General features: G+C 41.4%; 1 protein-coding gene and 1 long non-coding RNA gene across 7 annotated transcripts in view; one reads left to right on the forward strand and one right to left on the reverse strand.

The window, feature by feature from the left end:
• Positions 1 to 19,126, reverse strand: part of LOC129397438 (uncharacterized) — a 198,163-nt gene that overhangs the window by 57,438 nt on the left and 121,599 nt on the right. The gene's annotated exons all lie outside the window — the stretch shown is intronic.
• KBTBD12 (kelch repeat and BTB domain containing 12) overlaps positions 2,135 to 19,126 on the forward strand; it is a 77,674-nt gene continuing 60,682 nt past the window's right edge. Inside the window, exons 1-3 of one of the 2 annotated variants that reach the window (XM_055110395.2) lie at positions 2,135 to 2,712; positions 13,728 to 14,909; positions 18,537 to 18,807. In XM_055110395.2, the coding sequence (XP_054966370.1) occupies positions 13,840 to 14,909; positions 18,537 to 18,807 (1,341 nt within the window). In that variant the 5' untranslated portion in view covers positions 2,135 to 2,712; positions 13,728 to 13,839. Of the gene's footprint in view, positions 2,713 to 6,214; positions 6,353 to 13,727; positions 14,910 to 18,536; positions 18,808 to 19,126 lie in introns of those variants that run through there. The other variant, XM_057301888.1, reaches the window with a different exon arrangement.

The following is a 19,126-nucleotide window of genomic DNA, read 5'->3' on the forward strand; positions in this document are numbered from 1 at the left end:
CTCCTAATAACATGGATGAGAGACAGACCCATTATCATTTGCCTATCATACTCCAAGAATCTGAATGACTTCCATAGGCCAAGAGGTCTTAGGGAGCAGAGCCGGGCCAGGACCCCAGGGGTCTCATCCCCAGGTCCACCTTCCTTTTTGCTTACCTGCTTTTCCTCTCAATAACCTCAAATCAGTCCCTGATCTTCTGTTCTCTTAAGGGCCTGAGCTAGGCAGGTGAGTGGACCATAAAGGTGAACAGGACAGAGTTCTTGGTCTGCAGGAGCTCTTGGGGTTGGCTAGGGAAACAGGACAGGTACGTCCACATGGCCACTGTATGAAGCTCTGTAGGGTGAGCATCATGTAATGGGCCCTGGCAACAATGCTTCGAGCTCCAAGCCCTTCAGACCAGGACAGTTAGGAAGGACAAAAAATGAAGGAGCTGTGACTGCTGGAAGCCCCACCCTCCCACAGGTGCTGACCCTGAAGCTGCAGGCATTGATGCACACACACAGACACACACACACACACACACACACACACACACACACACACAGCAGTGGGTGAGACTAAACACATCAGGCCTGCCAGCCTGTTCTTGGAATTCAGCACTCAAGTTCAGGCTCCAAGTCCTCTGGCCTCTGCTCTCTACCACGTCATCACCATCTAGTGTTTTTTACGTGCTGTTTTTAGTCCTGTTCTCCACTCTTCCTTTCCTCCTGAGCCTCTCCTCTGTGCTTTCTGGACCGTCCCCCACGTGGCCACCCCAGCTCTCTTTAGGATGCCACTCACCTTTAGCCTTCTCCAGTGGTAGTGGTTTAGCTTCTCACAGGTCACAAACCTCAGGAGGAGGGGGCAAGGGGCAATACACCTTCCAACCCTCCAACTAGAGAAGCTGACACAGATCAAAGAAATGCTTAAGCTACATTTCCTGGACCATCCCAAAGTCAGGGTGCAGACCTGTGACTTGCCTCTGTCATCAGAGGCCCTCCCAGGAGACCTGGAGGTGGAGGGGAGGTGGGAGCCTGAGAGAGACACAGTCATCTGGTAGGCACTATGAGGGAAGAGTCTGATGCAGCTGTGGAAGCTTCTGGAGTTCCGTCTTGGAACAGGGGCAGAGCAGCATGGGGCAGGGGCATTTCTTTTGGCTGAGGAAGAGCCATCACTCCCAGGGCTGTAACATCTGAACCCGCTTGTGTGGTGTTCCCAGACAAGCCAGAATGAATTCCACTCTGTAACTGAGACTCTGACCCACTCACTTGTTCATTCACTGTGCTGACATTTGCTGAGTACCTACTTTGTGCCAGGCACTTTCCCAGGGGCTGAGAATACAGCAGTGAACACGACAGATGTAATCTCTGTCCTCAGGGAGCTCACATTTGGGGGTGAGAGTGAATAGACAAGACAAAAGGAATCAGCAAATTATATAGCGGTAATCAGTTCAGCTCCTGTTTCTTATCTCTCTTTCAAGGTGCTCTTTGTAGCATGCTGAAACTAAGGTTCCAGGCCAGACCTTGTATTATGTCAAGCCTTCCATCTTGACAGTCCACAAGCTGATGTGTGTGACAGTCCACAAGCTAATGTGTGTGAGAAACAGAACCTGATTGTGCTAACAAGTTCTAGTTGAAGCCCCCAGGCCACCAGGATGCCCAATCCTTCCCCTTTCCCAGGGTCACCTCTAAGTTTGGGAGGGGGGCTCTTACCAAGACACCAGAGTCAGGGGAAGGGGCATCCTTCTGGAACTCGACGTCTGCCATCTGTCTGCACTGACACCCACAGAGAGGTCCACTGTCCTTGGTTCTTGGTTGTGTGAGGGCTCCCTATGTGCCTGTCTGCATGGGCCCCCTTGGTTCAGTGGCTCTCTCTACTGTATCAGGGCCTTGGGGACACCAAGGCCTCTGGAAGAGCTGTCTGGAGCCCTTGCTGTTCAGCCACACTATGAAGTCGTTGCTGCCCACTGGGTTCTGGCTGCCTCCCTGTGACCCTTCTCAGCAAGGGAGACAGCCATTCCTTCTCTCCTTAGATCCCACAAACCTCCCTACAATTAGTCCAGCCAAACAGGATGCAGGTCTTCTTCCTCAAAGCCTAGGAAAATCTATGCTCTCCTTCCTTGTTCTTCAGAAACTGCCTCCTCTCCTCAGCTGGGGAAGGGGATATGGCAGGAGGATGCACTGCTCTAATTTAGGTTGTCGCCCAAATGTTTCATGCATGCCAGTAATGCATGGCTTTCCTGAAAGGGCCTGGACTTCTGGAATGGAACGTGTTAAGAGGAGACCATTTCCTCCATTCCCTCCTTGTTTTCCACCGGCCTGACTCTCCCCCTGAGGCAATGAGCCTGGAATAGTTTTACTTTTTGGAACGGATTAGAGGAACAAAGTCTCCTAAGGAAATACATGATGAAGGAGGATGGAAAGAAGCAGCTGATACTTTTTAAAAAAATCACTCCACAGACAATATCATGCAGCAGCAGAACTGGTGCAAGCTAGTAAGAGGGCAGACATGGAAAAAAAAGAGAAGAAAGCTGGCACCACTGGGGTGTGGCTGCTCCTCGTGCTGCGGCAGGCTGTTTTGGGGATTGAATGAAGTTGCTTGTTTTTCATTTAAGAGCCAGGGTTTATCTAATGAGGAAACTGCTTAAGCCAAGTTACAGACTTGGCTCAAGACAAGAACCAGGCTGTGCTGTGTGAGAAGTACTATTTCAGACGTGTATTCCTCCTTCAAAAGGTACGAATGATATGGAGTGGGAGTGGGTGTGGGTGTGTGGAAAAAAAAATGGTTTCTGTGTCAAGAAAAAGCTGCCCAGAGTCTAGTCACAATAAAAGGGAGCCAGACACGGGTAGATCAGCTTCAAAGAATAAAGGAATAAATTATATAAAAATAACAAAATCTGCACACAGGAATACAGAGAAACAACTCAACACTGTAAGAAAGCAAAGACTGAAAATAAAGCTTTGAATAGAAAGAGGAGGGAAAATACCTCAAGAAGAGAGAGACAGAGGGCGAGAGCAAGAGAGAGAGACCCAGTAGGAAGGAGCAGTAAATAGAAAAAGAAGAGTAAGTTACTGCTGAGTAAAAAAGTACATATTCATATATGATATATTCCAGATGCATATTCCTTAAATCAAGTTATTGATAAATCAGTAGATTTGATAAATATTAATACTTCATTAATCATTTGGCAAATGGATGTTTTGAGAATCAACTATAGTCACTCAGTGATATGGCCCAGCATCTAAATTAGCCTCCAGACCCCAAGCCCTGACTCTTCATAGCATATTCCACTTCTTCCTGAAACAAATGAAAAAGGTAAAATAAAGTAGCCCAATAGGAAATTGAACAGGGCCTTCAAAGCAAGCTGAGAAAGATTCATTAGGTTCACACAAACATCTCGTAAACAAAACCAGAAGCAGGAAAGAAAATAGTCGCAGAAGGATCTAACTAGGACTAACTGGATCAAGGGATGTTTGTGGGGAAAGGACACAGGAATTTCCTCAAATAACTGTAAGTATGTATGTGTATGCTCGACAGGCTGAGGCGGGAGGATGGCTTCACCCCAGGAGTTTGAGACAATCCTGGGCAACATAGCGAGATCCTATCTCTCTCTAAAAAAAATTAAAATTTAGCCAAGCATGGTGGCACACACCTGTAATCCCAGCTATTTGGGAGACTGAAGTGGGAGGTTCACTTAAGCCCAGGAGTTCGAGGCTGCAGTGAGCTATGATTGCACCATTGCACTCAAGCCTAGATGACAAAGTGAGACCCTGTCTCTAAAAAAGGAAAAAAAAAAAAAAGTAAGTGTAAATACGAATGCATGCAAGCATTCTTCATTGACATGAATACCTTCTAAAATGTTTAAAGGGACTTTACTTACCATATAAAATCTGTTTTGTTTTCAATGTGGTATATAAAGGCACACATATACACAGAAAAATATTATTCAGCCTTAAGAAAAGAAAGGACATTATACTCAGTTAAATAACCCAGTTACAAAAGGAGAAATTCTGGCCAGGAGTGGTGGGTTACTCCTGTAATCCCAGCACTTTGGGAGGCTGAGGCGAGTGGATCACCTGAGGTCAGGAGTTTCAGACCAGCCTGAGCAACATGGTGAAACCTCGTCTCTACTAAAAATACAAAAATTAGCTGGGCGTGGTGGAGCACGACTGTAATCCCAGCTACTTGGGAGGCTGAGGTAGGTGAATCACTTGAATGGGGGAGGCAGAGGTTGTAGTGAGCTGAGATCGCACCACTGAACACCAGCCTGGGCGACAGAGCAAGACTCCGTCCCCATCCCCCTCCCCCAAAAAAGGACTAATTCTGTATGATTCTGCTCATATAAGGCACCTAGAATAGGCAAATTCATAGAGGCAAAAAGTAGAATAGTGGTTACCAGGTGCTAAAGGGGAGGGAGAAATAAGTTATTGTTTAAGGAGTACCAAGTTTCTTTTGAGAGGATGAAAAAATTTGGGAAATGGATACTGGATATGGTTGTACAACATTATTAACATAATGCCACTGACTATGCTTAAAAATGATTAAAATGATAAATGTTATGTTATGTATATTTTACCACAATAAAAAAAAAGGAAGAGGTGGGCAGAAGAGTTAGTGTCAAAGTGATGCTGAGAGGTGAAGCCAGCTGGGCTTCTGGGTTAGGTGGGGACTTGGAGAACTTTTCTGTCTTACAAGAGGATTGTAAAATGCACCAATCAGCACTCTGCAGCTAGGATTGTAAAACACACCAATCAGCGCTCTGTGGCTAGCTAGCGGTTTCTAAAATGGGCCAATCAGCACTCTGTAAAAACACACCAATCAGCTCTCTGTGGCTAGCTAGAGGTTTGTAAAATGGACCAATCAGCACTCTGTAAAATGGACCAATCAGCACACTGTAAAATGGACCAATCAGCACTTGGTAAAATGGACCAATCAGCAGGACATGGGCAGGGACAAATAAGGGAATAAAAGCTGGCCACCCAGTCAACACAGGGAACCCAGTCAGGTCCATTTCTAGGTTGTGGAAGCATTGTTCTTTTGCTCTTCACAATAAATTTTGCTGCTGTTCACTGTTTGGGTCCATGCGATCTTTAAGAGCTTTCTTTAACACTAAGGTCCATGGCTTCATTATTGAAGTTAGCGAGGTGGAGACCACAAGCCCACTGAAAGGAACCAACTCCAGACACAATGCATGTGAGAAAGACTCAGCCCTATTTTCTGGCTTTGAAGCTGGAGGAAGGAGCCAGGAGCAAAAGAATGAAGACAGTTTCCAGAAGCTGCAAAAGGGCAGGGACAGATTCACTCCAGGAAGCCCCAGAAACAAACACAGTCCTGCTGACACCTTGATTTCAATCCAGTGAGACATATTTTGGACTTCTGACCTACAGAGCTAAAATAATAGTAAGATAATAAAGTTATGTTGCCACCACTGAAAACAGTTTTATTTTGCTTTGGTTTAAGCTAACTGAGCTAATACAGCTGCCGTATTTTATGACACTTGCCTAAGGAAGACTTCCCATCCCTGCACTGCTCCCGGCTAACCAGTCCTTTCTCGGGACTCCTGGAAACCTCCCGCTCACAGAGAGGTGTAGGGTATAAAAATCACAAGCTGATGGCTCAGGATGTAGCAAATAAAAATACAAGACCAAAACGAAACCCAACCGGAACACCGAGTTAAATGTGAATTGACCATGCGATATTTGGGACATACTTAACCCTAAAAATTACTGGTTGTATATCTGAAATTTACCTTTAACTGGGCTCATGTATTTTACTGGGCAACCCTACCCCCCGGTCACAGTGAGACTACACACGGGGTCTTTTTGATCATTTTGCAAGTGTAAAAGACTAACGGGAACACCGGCATTTTTCAAAGCTCGATTTCCAAACCTCCTTTAAACACTTGTCCCCATCCCCTCCCCGCAGGCCTTCAGTCGCTCTGGCACGCGGGCCAGCGCGGGAACACTCTGCGCAGGCGCACAGCGTTCCGCGGGGGACGCTCAGTAGGGTATGGGACGCGCGCGGGGAGACCCTGTGCAGCGACACCGGGGCTGTAGTCGCCGTCTGGAACCAGCGCGGGAATAGGTGCGCAGGCGCCCAGTGGCTGGAGGGCAGTGGCGGCGTGGTCTCGGGCCACCTCCAAGCAGAGGGCAGCACCTGTCCCCTCGGAGGCGCTGCCAGCGCCCTCCCTCCTCCTCCGCAGGGCGCGGGACCTCTATTTATATCGCCCAGCCAGCACAGGCCCATATTGGGCAGTGGCCTCAGTCAGCCCGCTGGCCGCCCTGCCACACGGTAGCGTCCAAGCCAGGTCGTGGCCCATCGCGGGGCCCCTGCGGAGCGAGTGGGGACGCGCCCCGAACCAGGCAGCACCTTCGTAAGTAGGGGTAGCGCCCCGGGGGAACGCGGCCCCCAGTCACAAGCCCTGCCTCAACTCCGGGCCAGGTTGAACCTGGGCGCCGACCTGGGGCCACCGGCACTTGCAGCCTCGGCTCTAAGTGACTTCCTTCGAGTCGCGGTGGGCCGGCGCCTGGCGTCAGGTGGGGCTCCCAGGAGCTTCTCCTCCAGGCCATCTCCGCCGTCTCCGACCTTCACCATCGGGTTGTTCAGGCTCGTAGTCTGCATAGTATTATCATCCTCCGAATTACCTGACCAATGTATTATTGTGCCTTCCCTCGCTAGACTGTAAGCACAACAAAGGCAAGGGGCACTTCCCTGTTCCTGGTTGTCTTCCCGGAACCTAGGATAGTGCCTGGCACTTAGAAGGGTTCGTTTAAGTTTAATAACCCCTGAATGTATCCCTGAGCAACTCTCTTAACTTTAAAGCCAGGAGAATAATTGCCCTACATTTTCCCCCAAATGATTCTTAAGAGGAACTAATGAGCTATAATGCGGATTAAAGCACTTTGAAAAGTATAAAGCACTGTGAGAATGCAAAACAGTGTGAACTCAGCAAAGAAAAGAAAAGAAAACTAGTCTTATTTGTCTTTATCATCCATGTGCCTGGCTGTTACTGGATGCCCGGTGTGTGGGATGGATTATTATGAAATGAATCAGGTCTTTTTCCATGCTAGTGAGAAGCATAGAGTACATTTAGGGTGGTGCGTGTGTTCTCAGCCATTTCCTACCAGCCTCTGGAAGCGTAGGATTTGAGCAAGATGGTGTTGCTGAAACAAAATAGGGTGTGGAGACGTAATCGTATAAACTGGGGGTCACAAACTTAAATGGCTGTAGGATAATGTAAATGGACAGGAAAGAGAAAAGCAACAGCGTAAGAATTACAAATAATGACTGTCTCTCAGGTCTCAAAGAGGATAATGGGGCCCAGCAGATGTGCCAGCTGAGAGGTGGCAGCTGGGTACTCAGGTCCTGCACATTGTTGCCGCTTGGGAATTAAGGACTCAGTGTTGCCATACCTTTCATTTTTTTCAGTAGATGCTGGAATATTTCAGCTTAGCATGTTGACAGCTAATTTACCAAAAACAAAACAAAAAGCAAAAAAAAAAAAAAAAACTGAGCAGCCAATTTGTAATCTCAGGCGTAAGTGAAGCCAATACATGGCTTCAGTAGTTCCTTAAGAATGGGGCCAAATCCCAGACAGCAAATGACTGGGAATTAATTTTGAGGGTGCAAGTGAAAACTGGGTGTCATAGTGCATCACGCTATAAGCAAGGGAGTCACTTCACGATTCTGAATGATTTGACTGGAACAAGAGGATAGCAACTTGAAGCATTAAGCGTTGGCAAGTAGGAAAAAACACAGAACTGTTTGTCTGCTGCTCTCACACAATGAACACAGAAAATGTCTGTAACCTCTGCTAACCAAGAGGTATGTGGAGACTTCTCCCCATCAGCAACCAATCACTTAGTTCTGCAGCAGACAGCAGCTTGGGTGTCCTCTAACTCAGTGCAATTCTGACACCATCTACCTGGAGACAGCGTCAGATCCCACAGGCTGAGAGCTCAGTCCCACGGGGCTACCACTATCTTCAGACACTAATCCCAGCATCCAGAGCTTCTGACTGACCCATCTCAAGTTGGGGTTCCCTCTTTGGGTTTAATTTGCTAGGGCAGCTCACAGAATTCAGAAGAACGCTTAAGTTTTCCAGTTTACTATAAAGGATATTAACAAGGATACAGGTGAAGCGATATATAGGATGAGATATGGGGGAAGGGGTACAGCCAGGTGCACCACACTTCAGGAACCCTCCACATGTTCAGCTATCCTGGAAGCTCTCCAAACCCTGTCCTTTTGGGGTTTTTATGAAGGCTTCATTACATAGGCATGCTTGATTGGTGATCAACTTAACTTTCTGCCCCTCTCCCTGGAGGTCAGGGGATGGAGCTGAAAGTCCCAATGCTCTAATCCTGCTTTATTCTTTCCGGGGACCAGCTCCTATCCTGAAGCTCTAGAGGCTGCCAGCCCTCAGTCAACTCATTAGTGTACAGAAAGGTATTTATCACTTTGGAGATTCCAAGGATTTTAGGAGTTGTATGTCAGGAAAAGGGCAAACACCAAATAAATATTTTATAGTATCACAATAAATTTTATATGTAGAAAAAATCTTGAATATAATCTTTTATTATCATGTATAAAACCTAGAGAAAAGTTATCATTAACTTGTAATTTAGGACTAAACAAAGCATTAATTTAATTGAACAAACCGTATTGAGCAACTCCTGTGTGCTAAGTGTCATTACAGACAAGAATACAGAAATGGCCAGGTATGGTGGCTCAAGCATATAATCCTAGCACTTTGGGAGGCCAGGTCAGGAGGATTGCTTGAGGCCAGGAGTTTGAGACGCACCTGGGCAACACAGTAAGACCCTGTCTCTACAAAAAAATAAATAAATAAATTAGGCGTAGTGGTGCATGTAGTGGTGCAGCTACAGGGGAGGCTGAGGTCCCAGCCTGGGCAACAGAGCAAGACCCTGTCTCTAAAATAAATAAGTAAACATTTTCAAGAATACAGAAGTGACGAAGACAAGTCCCTTACCCGCAGTGTGCTCATCATTGACAGGAGGGGCAAGCATCTGCAAAAGTGAATGGCAATAGCAGTGCAGCAACCATAGTGTACACAACACAGGCAAGAAAGCAAAGGGATGCGTCAGTGAGGAAGTGATATCTGAGCTGAATTTTGAAGACCAGGTTATATTTTTTCAGGTAGATGGGGGAGATATTTCTGACACAGATTTACACATGTAAAGACAGAACAGCATGTTAGCCAGGCGCGGTGGCTCACGCCCGTAATCCCAGCACTTTGGGAGGCCGAGGCGGGCAGATCACGAGGTCAGCAGATTGAGACCATCCTGGCTAACACGGTGAAACCCCGTCTCTACTAAAAATACAAAAAGTTAGCTGGGGGTGGTGGCGGGCGCCTGTAGTCCCAGCTACTCGGGAGGCTGAGGCAGGAGAATGCCGTGAACCCAGGAGGCTGAGCTTGCAGTGAGCCGAGGTCGCGCCACTGCACTCAAGCCTGGGCGACAGAGCGAGACTCCGTCTCAAAAAAAAAAAAAAAAAGAAAAGAAAAAAGAAAAGAGAACAGCGTGTTAAAGGCCCATATGCGTTAGAACTGTAGTAGTTTGGTACTACTCAAAGACTGAAAAATATAAGGAAGGAAAGTCAGAAGACGAGGCAGGAAAGTTTGGGAGGCGCCAGAATGCCTGAATGAGGGGTAGTGTTGGTGAAAACAGGCCCGGGATATTTTTGTAATGTGGGGTAATAACTTTATACACGGTAGTGACCAATGTACAAAAGGATCCCACCCTTAAAAATGTTTTTTTTTAAACAGTGAAACTGGAACATCATTTTCTGACATCATAATGTTGATGTTCCTTGGATTGCCAAGGAACAAAGTGTAAGACCCTGCTCCTGTCCTATCCACAGACTGGAATTTAGCCCTGTCCAAGTCATTTCTCTTGTCTTCAGTCTTTCCTCGATAAAAATCAGCGGGTTTGATGTTGATCAACTCTATCATGATTATAAGCTACTCACTATACTGAACTTTTTTTTTTTTTCCGAGACACGGTCTCGGAAATAGCAAAAATTTGGAAATAACTTAAACAGCCTGTCACCCAGGCTGGAGTGCAGTGGCACGATCTTGGCTCACTGCAACCTCCGCCTCCCAGGTTCAAGTGATTCTCCTGCCTCAGCCTCCTGAGTAGCTGGGATTACAGGCGCAAGCCCCATGCCCAGCTAATTTTTGTGTTTTTAGTAGAGACGGGGTTTCACCATGTTGGTCAGGCTGGTCTCGAACTCTTGACCTTGTGATCCACCCACCTCGGCCTCCCAAAGTTCACACTGAACATTTTTATGGGAGAAAATACATGCCAGTTTAGGAATGCAGTAACTTCTTTTCCCACTGAAGCAGGATTAGGAATTGTATTTGCTCTTCCCTCTCATACAGGCTGATGCCAGCGATATTGAGGTGGAGGGAGGGCTATAACCACAGTTTTCAAAGCAGTCCTCATTCAGACTAGATAAGGAGGTCATAATTTTTTGTTTTTTCCAATCACTCATAAATTGGGCTACCTACACCCTGACACATTAAAAAGAAAATTCATGATGTATCTATTATCTCTCTCTCTAATATATATATATGTATATGTAAATCTGATAATTCACACATGGTTTACAACATTGAGGTTTTTCAAAAGCTGTGACCCTAATGCAGTTTTTTAAAATTTTAAACTTATACAATATTTAAGATATACAAAGAGGCATTAAGAATAATAAAGCATGTCTTGGATACCCACCAAACAGCTGGAGAAATTAAACATTTATACAGTTGAAACTCCTTGTCATCCTTCCCCACTTGCATCCCTCTTTTTCTGCAACTCCTGAAGGGAAACACTGTCTTGAAATTGGGGTTTATAATTACCCTTCATGTCTTTATATTCCACTACAGTTGTACAGATCCTTAAAGAATTTACAATTCCAAGCTTACAGAAAAGTTCCAAGAATGGTACAAAAAACTCCTATATGCCCTATGCCAGATTCACCAAATGCTCATACTTACTTTGTTGAAATCGATCATCAGTATTTACTCTATTAGAATATATAATATTGCTTTGCATATTAGAAATATATCAGTGGTATGTGGCATGTATATTCTACAGTCTTTTTCACACATTATTATGTTTATGAGATACAGCCATGTTGACGCATGTAGATCTAGTTCATTCTTTTTTTTTTTTTTTTTGCTGTACTATATTCTCTAGTGAATATACTACAATCTGATCTCCTATTAAGGGATGTTTAAGTTATTTCCAAATTTTTGCTATTTCAAACAGTGCTGCTGTGAATTTAAACTAGTGAAACTTCAGCAGAACATGGAGAGTTTCCTAGAAAAGAAGGCACGGTCATATATCAACCATTATTTCGAGAAAGTAGCAACTTAAGCAGTAAAAATAATATAGTAAAGATAATGTAAAGATTATAAAATTAAACACTGTCAAACATTCGTGGCTTAAAGAAATTGACTTTTTTTGCACCACATTAATATTTACAGTGGTCCATTTCTCAAAATGAAATATAGTGGACAGGAGTATAACTGCTTTTTGGACTTAGAAAGTAATTAGAGTTTATTCTTGTGATTTATATGCATCTTTGCTACTCCATTTTTCTCTATTACTATGAGTACTATTATTATGAATGCACCAGTTCAGTCTTCTATAAATTGAAGCAGTGAGTAACTTCCCATTTATATCACCGAGAACATTTATACAGTTTTGTTTTGCTGATGAAAGGAGAATGTACTTTGCCCTCATTACAAGGGAAAGTTACTATCAGCTCTCTTCACTTAGGAGCTGTGTCTATACCCACAGTGGTTTGTATATGTACCCAAATATTTTTATTATTTGAAAAATATATAGATATATCCTGCTTCACCTTTACCAAGCCAGTTTTACCAAGAAAATTGCATATTGTACATGCATGGCCTTATTTAATTCTCCTGAATATTCTTATGGAATTCTCAAAATGAACCTCAGGTGAGAAAACTAGAACATAAAGAGGCTAAGGAACGTGTTAATGTTGCTAGATAATAGAGTAAGGATTCAAAACCAGGTCTCGGTCACCCAAGCCAAAATCTGTGTTCCTAACCTTTGAGCTTACTATGCTATATCACTGGAAACTAATAATAATGTCTATTTATTGATCATTTGGATGCCAAAGACTAACTTAGCTACTTTACTTGTGTACATTATTCCCATTTTACAGATGAAGAAGCCAAGGTTTAGGCTAAACTGGGATCCAAACCAGGGCTCTCTCACTTTAAAGCCCCCATGTACAATGCCAGTGTCTTCTATGTACCTTATATGTACAAGAAACAAAGCTGAGAATGTTTTTTTGAGGTGTGGTGGCTAATATAACTGCCCAGGTATTTTTCTGGATTTCCATCAGTAAATTCATTTGGTCTATAAACCCCTAACAATTAGAGTAGCTTTCAGGAGTTGTATGAAATGCAGTTGGAAGGAAGGGATACAACAAATACATATAGGCCAGTTATTTCCGTTTTCAAATAGATTGTTTTTTGTGGTTGTTGTCAAAGCCAATGTTTTTGAGACAGACAAACTGCATCCAAGCAAAATATTTATTCAAGAAGTTGATTTATGTTTGGGAATCTGGGGATATCCAGATGCTCTTTTTAAAACAGGACCATTTCACTTCTCAAAACTCTTCAGCTGGGTTTAAGCAGAGACGTGGAGAATAGTCACCCCAAAAGGATATTATCTTACTCATAATCTAGAAATGTATTAACTTTTCCCATAAATGTTATTCTCACTGCTTGCAACTTACAGCCAAGTTAGAACTGGAAAAGGTGGTAGAGACTTGAGATCCTCTTCTAACATTAAGGTTTCTGACTCTAGGAATGTCCTTCTTTAAAACAAACGCTAATTTAAATTAACTTCCTTGAAACATCCCATTTCCATTTATCCAGGGAAGGTGAAGATGAGATAGCTAACTTTAAAAAATTTAGACTAATGCTTTTTAAGTGAAGAGAGATTCAGTCTCTGCCACTATGAATTGGGGAAAAAATAAAAGCTGAGCAAGGAGGGAGGACAGAGAAATCATATAGTTTTAGGCATTTTCTAAGTTTAGGGTAATTTAGTTGTATATTTTAAATATTGTGACTTTTCAGATCAGCTGACATTTGGTAGTGCCTTCCAAAGCCCAGTAGATATAATCTTTGTGTTATCTACTGCTTTGAATTATTTGTCCCACATCAAAGTTTGAGCAGAATTTTAGTGGACTTTTTTTCAGTTTTTCCTCTTCCAGGGTATATTGTACAAGGCCCCAGTCATGATTTTATGGACTGACTATTATAACAGTTCGGTGTATTTTTTGGAGAGGATGCATATAACCTTTGGGGTGATTTTGCATCTCCTTGGAGAGAATATTAACTGATGCCCCTATACCCTCTGCCTGCAGGTCAGCTGTATTTGGTAACTGGAAATGGAATTGCAAAATGTGCCCAGCTTATCACTTCTCTTTCTATACATGTTGGGAGGGAAGTCTTTGCAGTCCTAGAAAAATCTCTGCCGCTGATTAGGAGAATTTGTCACAGCAGTTAATTTAGTACTGTTTACGTAATCAAAATTAATATTTTTAGATACAAAAGTAGTTGTCTTAAACTGCTCTGCTTGGAGTGAATAATATTTGTTTATAAATACTTTTTAGAACTAATGCTGCATATCTAAATTATAGAGAATTTTTTCTTAGAAGAAAACTGCCTTTTTTCTTTCCCATAGAAATGTTTCCTGACATCTTTGTAGCTTCATGAGTAATCAGACATGCAAATAGCCCCTCAGGAATCAAGCTACACTTAAAGAAGACTTAGTTGGAAACTTTGGAGAGTAGATCATGGAGTGCAAGATTGAGGGAAAAGAAAAATACCAACATAGCTTGAATTTACTGAATAAAATTAAGAACATGAAAGAATTAGCAGAAATGATTGATGTGGTACTCACAGCAGAAGGAGAGAAATTTCCTTGCCACAGACTGGTCCTGGCTGCATTTAGCCCTTATTTCAAAGCTATGTTCACCTGTGGACTACTTGAATGTAATCAAAAGGAAGTCATACTTTATGACATCACAGCAGAAAGTGTGTCGGTGTTATTAAATTACATGTACAATGCAGCTTTGGAGATCAATAATGCCAATGTACAGACTGTAGCTATGGCTGCCTATTTTATGCAGATGGAAGAAGTCTTCAGTGTGTGTCAAAAATATATGATGGACCACATGGATGCCTCCAACTGTTTAGGTATCTATTATTTTGCAAAGCAGATTGGAGCTGAAGATTTATCTGATCGATCGAAGAAATATTTATATCAGCACTTTGCCGAGGTGAGCTTACATGAAGAAATACTAGAAGTCGAAGTGCACCAATTTTTGACACTTATTAAATCAGATGATCTTAACATATCCAGAGAAGAGAGCATTCTGGACTTAGTTCTGAGATGGGTAAATCATAACAAAGAATTGCGTACAGAGCATCTTGTTGAGCTTTTGAAGCAAGTCAGATTGGAACTTGTAAATCCTTCTTTTTTAAGACAAGCCCTAAGAAGGAACACAATGCTTCTGTGTGATGCAGATTGTGTTGACATAATTCAAAATGCATTCAAAGCCATCAAGACACCCCAACAGCACTCTCTAAATCTGCGCTATGGTATGGAGACTACCAGTCTTCTGCTTTGCATTGGCAACAATTCTTCAGGAATCAGATCAAGACATAGGAGCTATGGGGATGCCAGTTTTTGTTATGATCCTGTATCACGGAAAACCTATTTCATCTCATCTCCCAAGTACGGAGAGGGTTTAGGAACTGTGTGTACTGGTGTTGTCATGGAAAATAATACTATAATTGTGGCTGGAGAAGCAAGTGCCTCTAAACTCTCTAGACAAAAGAACAAGAATGTTGAAATTTATAGGTTTGTATCTAGCAGCAAATTTGCTTAATTATTTTGTTTTGATACTAGCAGCAGTAGAAGAAAGAACTGCAAAAAGTCATCACATCTTAAATTATTTGTAGTCAAAATTACCCTATACATCTCCCATAAGGAATAGTATACAGAACATGCTTTTGTGTGTCTGTGTGTGTGTGTATACATTTATATATATATATAATCTATAACTCATAAATATAGCATATATAAAAATATATAAATATATAATGTATATTATATAAAATATAAATGTAGCATATATATAACTTTCATAATTAAATCTCCCACATTTTAAAATTTTTTCTCTTCCTTTGTTAACATATAGTTGAATTTGCATAAGTTAAATGTGTTTGTTATGATCCCATTTTAGTTTTCAATCTTAGCTTTATTTATCCATATATAGGGTTTAATATACTGCTTTGTTTTCAAAGATCTTAATATAACAAGAAGGAAAGTTTATTAAAACAGACTCCTTTGAATTTTTTTTTAGTTCGTAATTTAGAGCAATAAGTAATTTTTTCCTTAACCATAAGTTACTAATAATCTGTCAGTTTTCATTCTATGTCCTTAATTTGTGGATTTTGCTTAAATCTCCAACACTGTAAAATGTTTGTAGTTGAAGAATGCTTTAATCCTAGAATTGTAGTAAGAGGAAAGAATGCCTGCTAAGAAGTAGCATATCATCTAGGTTTTGCTTATGAGAACAAATAGGTTTATTTACTGTTTATTCAGCCCGTATTAAATGAGTATTTAGCACTTAAATCTAAGTGAGAAAATTAGAAATACGCACATGGAATAAATACTACATAGTAAAACTTTCCCCCAATATTTTTCTCCTCTCAGTTCTCTTTTACCATGGTTTGTTCAGACATTTCAGTCAGAAAGTAATTCTTAGCAGTAAAGATGGGACTAAAGAGGGAATGAAGAGGTCTACTATTTGTCTGTCATCTCCTAGCATTACATTATCTGTCTCAAGCCATAGTCCTGTCCCTTTTCCACATTCATACTTTGAAGATGTGTCTAATCTCCCCTAGTAAGAGAAAGAATGCAGAGCCCTGGCTGGGTGACCTAGACCCGTGCCCATGGGTACCAAGCATGTCCCTGAGCCACAGGAGCAGCCTTCTTCAGAATTATCAGGGAGAGACTACAGAGCCAGGAGAGCAGATCCCCACAGGAAGAGGAAGCCTTGACTTCCTGATGTGGTTCTCAGGGGTCCATGCCACCAGTTTTACACTTGCTCTTGGTTGGGTGCCCTTCTTTCCACCTTAGAATCTCTTGACCTGGTACTTCAGGTTCTTTACATAGTTTTTTTTCTTCCTCCTCAAGATAGTCTACAATTCTGCCATCACATCTTATTTTTAGTAAACCTCCAACCCTGTCAAAGTGTCTTTCAGTTTTGGTCCTCAGACGTCTTTCCTTTTAACTTATTGAGAGCCCATTTCCCTTTCTAACAGCAAATGTCTAACTATACACCCCATGGTTTCCTTCCTGTTTATCTTGAACTCAACCAGGTTCCCATCACCAACCGTCTCACCCTCCACATTGGTCAGAGTTAGAGTAAAAGTTATTAGTTACTCCCATCATTTCTTCCCATAATGAAATTGTCAGAAGCATTGCTTTAGGCTTAAATGAGACTTCCAGCTGATGTTCTGTGTAGTTAAAATCTCCTAGCACTACTGAAGGTCACTGTAGTGCCAGTTTTGTGATATGCATAAGAAATTTATCATCCTGTGCTACATCCCTGTTATATTATTTGTGTATCTCATTCTTTTTATCTTTGTCCAGATGTTCTTCAGCTTGCCTCTACTCATAGATTTCCATGCAGATATATTTCTTCTTGACTTAAAAGAGGAAGTAGACTAGTACTCTGGAAGATTATTTATTTTTAAAAAAGATGTACCTTTCCATCTCCTTCACTTATCTCCATTTGTCTTTAAACTATCAATCTCTATTAACAATGAAGGCCTTTGTCACTATTGTTTTCTTTTTTATGTCATATCCACTTAATACTAAGTTTTAGAGTTTTATCTGGGTATTTTCTCTCCCTGTTTCAGTTCTAAATGTGAAAACAAAAATCAGATTAGGAAGTCACCCAGCAAACATCTACTTCCTAACCTTTATGTGATGTACTTCATTCCTAGCCTATTTTCTTAAACTATGTCTCAGAAAACCCAAACCCATTTTTTAAAGTTCATTTATATATTAATTCAGTTGGCTTTACTTTGGTAGCCCCCACATATATTACAGATACCTATTCCTCCTTTCTTTTCTAAAATTCATACAATTAAAAATAGTGACAAAAATATTGCCTGTGATTCTAGAGACTTTGGTTCTCTGCCTAGAATTACATAGAAGACAGCCATCATAAGGCGTGATAAATTTCTACATTCAGCTGTGACAAGCCAGACATACCCTCTTAGAAAGGAACATGCCTTCTAACTGCCCTGTCAAGCCTCAAGTAAAGATGTCTCTCTGGGAAAGAACGTTAAGAGTTGGCCTAGACAACTGGGAAAAACTCCTACCATAGAATTAACTGTCAGGTGTTAAATGCAAAATAAGTCGTCTATACTTAAAAATTGTACTCTGTATAAAACACACATAAGTTCCTAATTTGTTTCCAAACAGAACAACTTTTTTCTTAATTTCCATGTTTTCCTGTTTTTTTTGTGTGTGTGTTTAATTTTGAAATCCAGATATACTTTCTGGATTTTCTGGGACATTTAATTTCACATATTTTACCCCTCTGTCCCCATGAAGTACTTCTGTCCTTCTCAGACTGTGTATCTTCAATCATGATTGGAGATAAAGACTTACCATAATCATGATGCAAGACAAAGAATAGCCACAAACTCATCTACCCAGTGACCATACAATGCCCCATCACACACATAATCAGTTAATGTGTTGGACTCTAGAAGGCATTGAGAGACCATATATACTAATGTCCCTAGCTCTTAAGACTCTTAGAGTGATACTCTGGAAGAAATTACTGAAATTGCCACATCTAGTAGATTAAAATAGATGTTAAGTGCCCAGCAGACATCTACAGGTAGGTTTTTATACAGTGCTCTTGACCCAGTTGTAGGCCAGTTGGAACTACAACAGTTCTTAAAATTCTACATATTCTAAATCATCCTGAGAGAAATTTATGAATTGAGATGTTTTTAGATTCTGTGCCCTAAAACTGTGATTTCTTTAATGTTCGTATGAAAGTGTTATTTCTTGTCCACAGAATAAGGCATTCTTGTATTTTTGCTTACTTTTATGGTAAAATTAAAAATGATTTGCTGAAAAACTTTCTATCCATTCTTGATTTTCTTTCCCAGAATTAGAAGATGAAGGCTACTCCTGGAAAATCTATACTTTTTCTCTATATTTTCCCCAAAACTCTTCAGGTATATGTGGCTAATTATTTTAAAGCACATTACATTTTGTTCATTATTCCTTAAAAAAAAAGCAAACCTGTGTCATTTTCTTGTATTAATGTTTTTTGTCCTCCAATTGGAAGAACCATATCTCATTATTTTTGGTCAGAAAATAAATAAGTGTATTTCTTGGGTAAATTGCTTTCATGTTACCTCTAATCCTGGATACCCTCTCTCTCTTTTGCAGGTATCATGATAGAGGAAACCAGTTTTGGGAAAAGTTATGCACAGCTGAATTTCGAGAACTCTATGCTCTGGGCAGTATTCATAATGACCTTTATGTTATAGGAGGACAGATGAAAATTAAAAACCAGTATCTTATTACAAACTGTGTTGATAAGTACTCTGTAGAACGGGACAATTGGAAAAGGGTGTCTCCCCTTCCACTGCAATTGGCATGTCATGCTGTAGTGACAGTGAATAATAAACTTTATGTAATTGGAGGCTGGACCCCTCAGGTTAAGAAATTTCCTGTATACATAATTGGCATGGCTATACTGAGTCTGGCTGCTATGTTAAACATTGTTGTAGTTGTTGAATGCTAAAAGAGTGTGACTTACATTTTGGTAAAATGCTTTCTGTTTTATAGAATATAACTCAAGGTTTTAAAGTGTTAAAGCAATTTAGGAGAATGGATTTTTAAAGTGTGTTTTCATAGACATGACTTGATTCAGTTTTCATGCTGTGCTCTTTATAATCCTCCCATTTTTGCTAATTATGAAAGATATTTGTGCTGAGGGATTATCTGTAGGGAGCATCTAACTAGGAGGAAGAGAA

The sequence above is a fragment of the Pan paniscus genome, chromosome 2 (genome assembly GCF_029289425.2).
Source record: "Pan paniscus chromosome 2, NHGRI_mPanPan1-v2.0_pri, whole genome shotgun sequence".
Taxonomy (NCBI): Eukaryota; Metazoa; Chordata; class Mammalia; order Primates; family Hominidae; genus Pan; species Pan paniscus.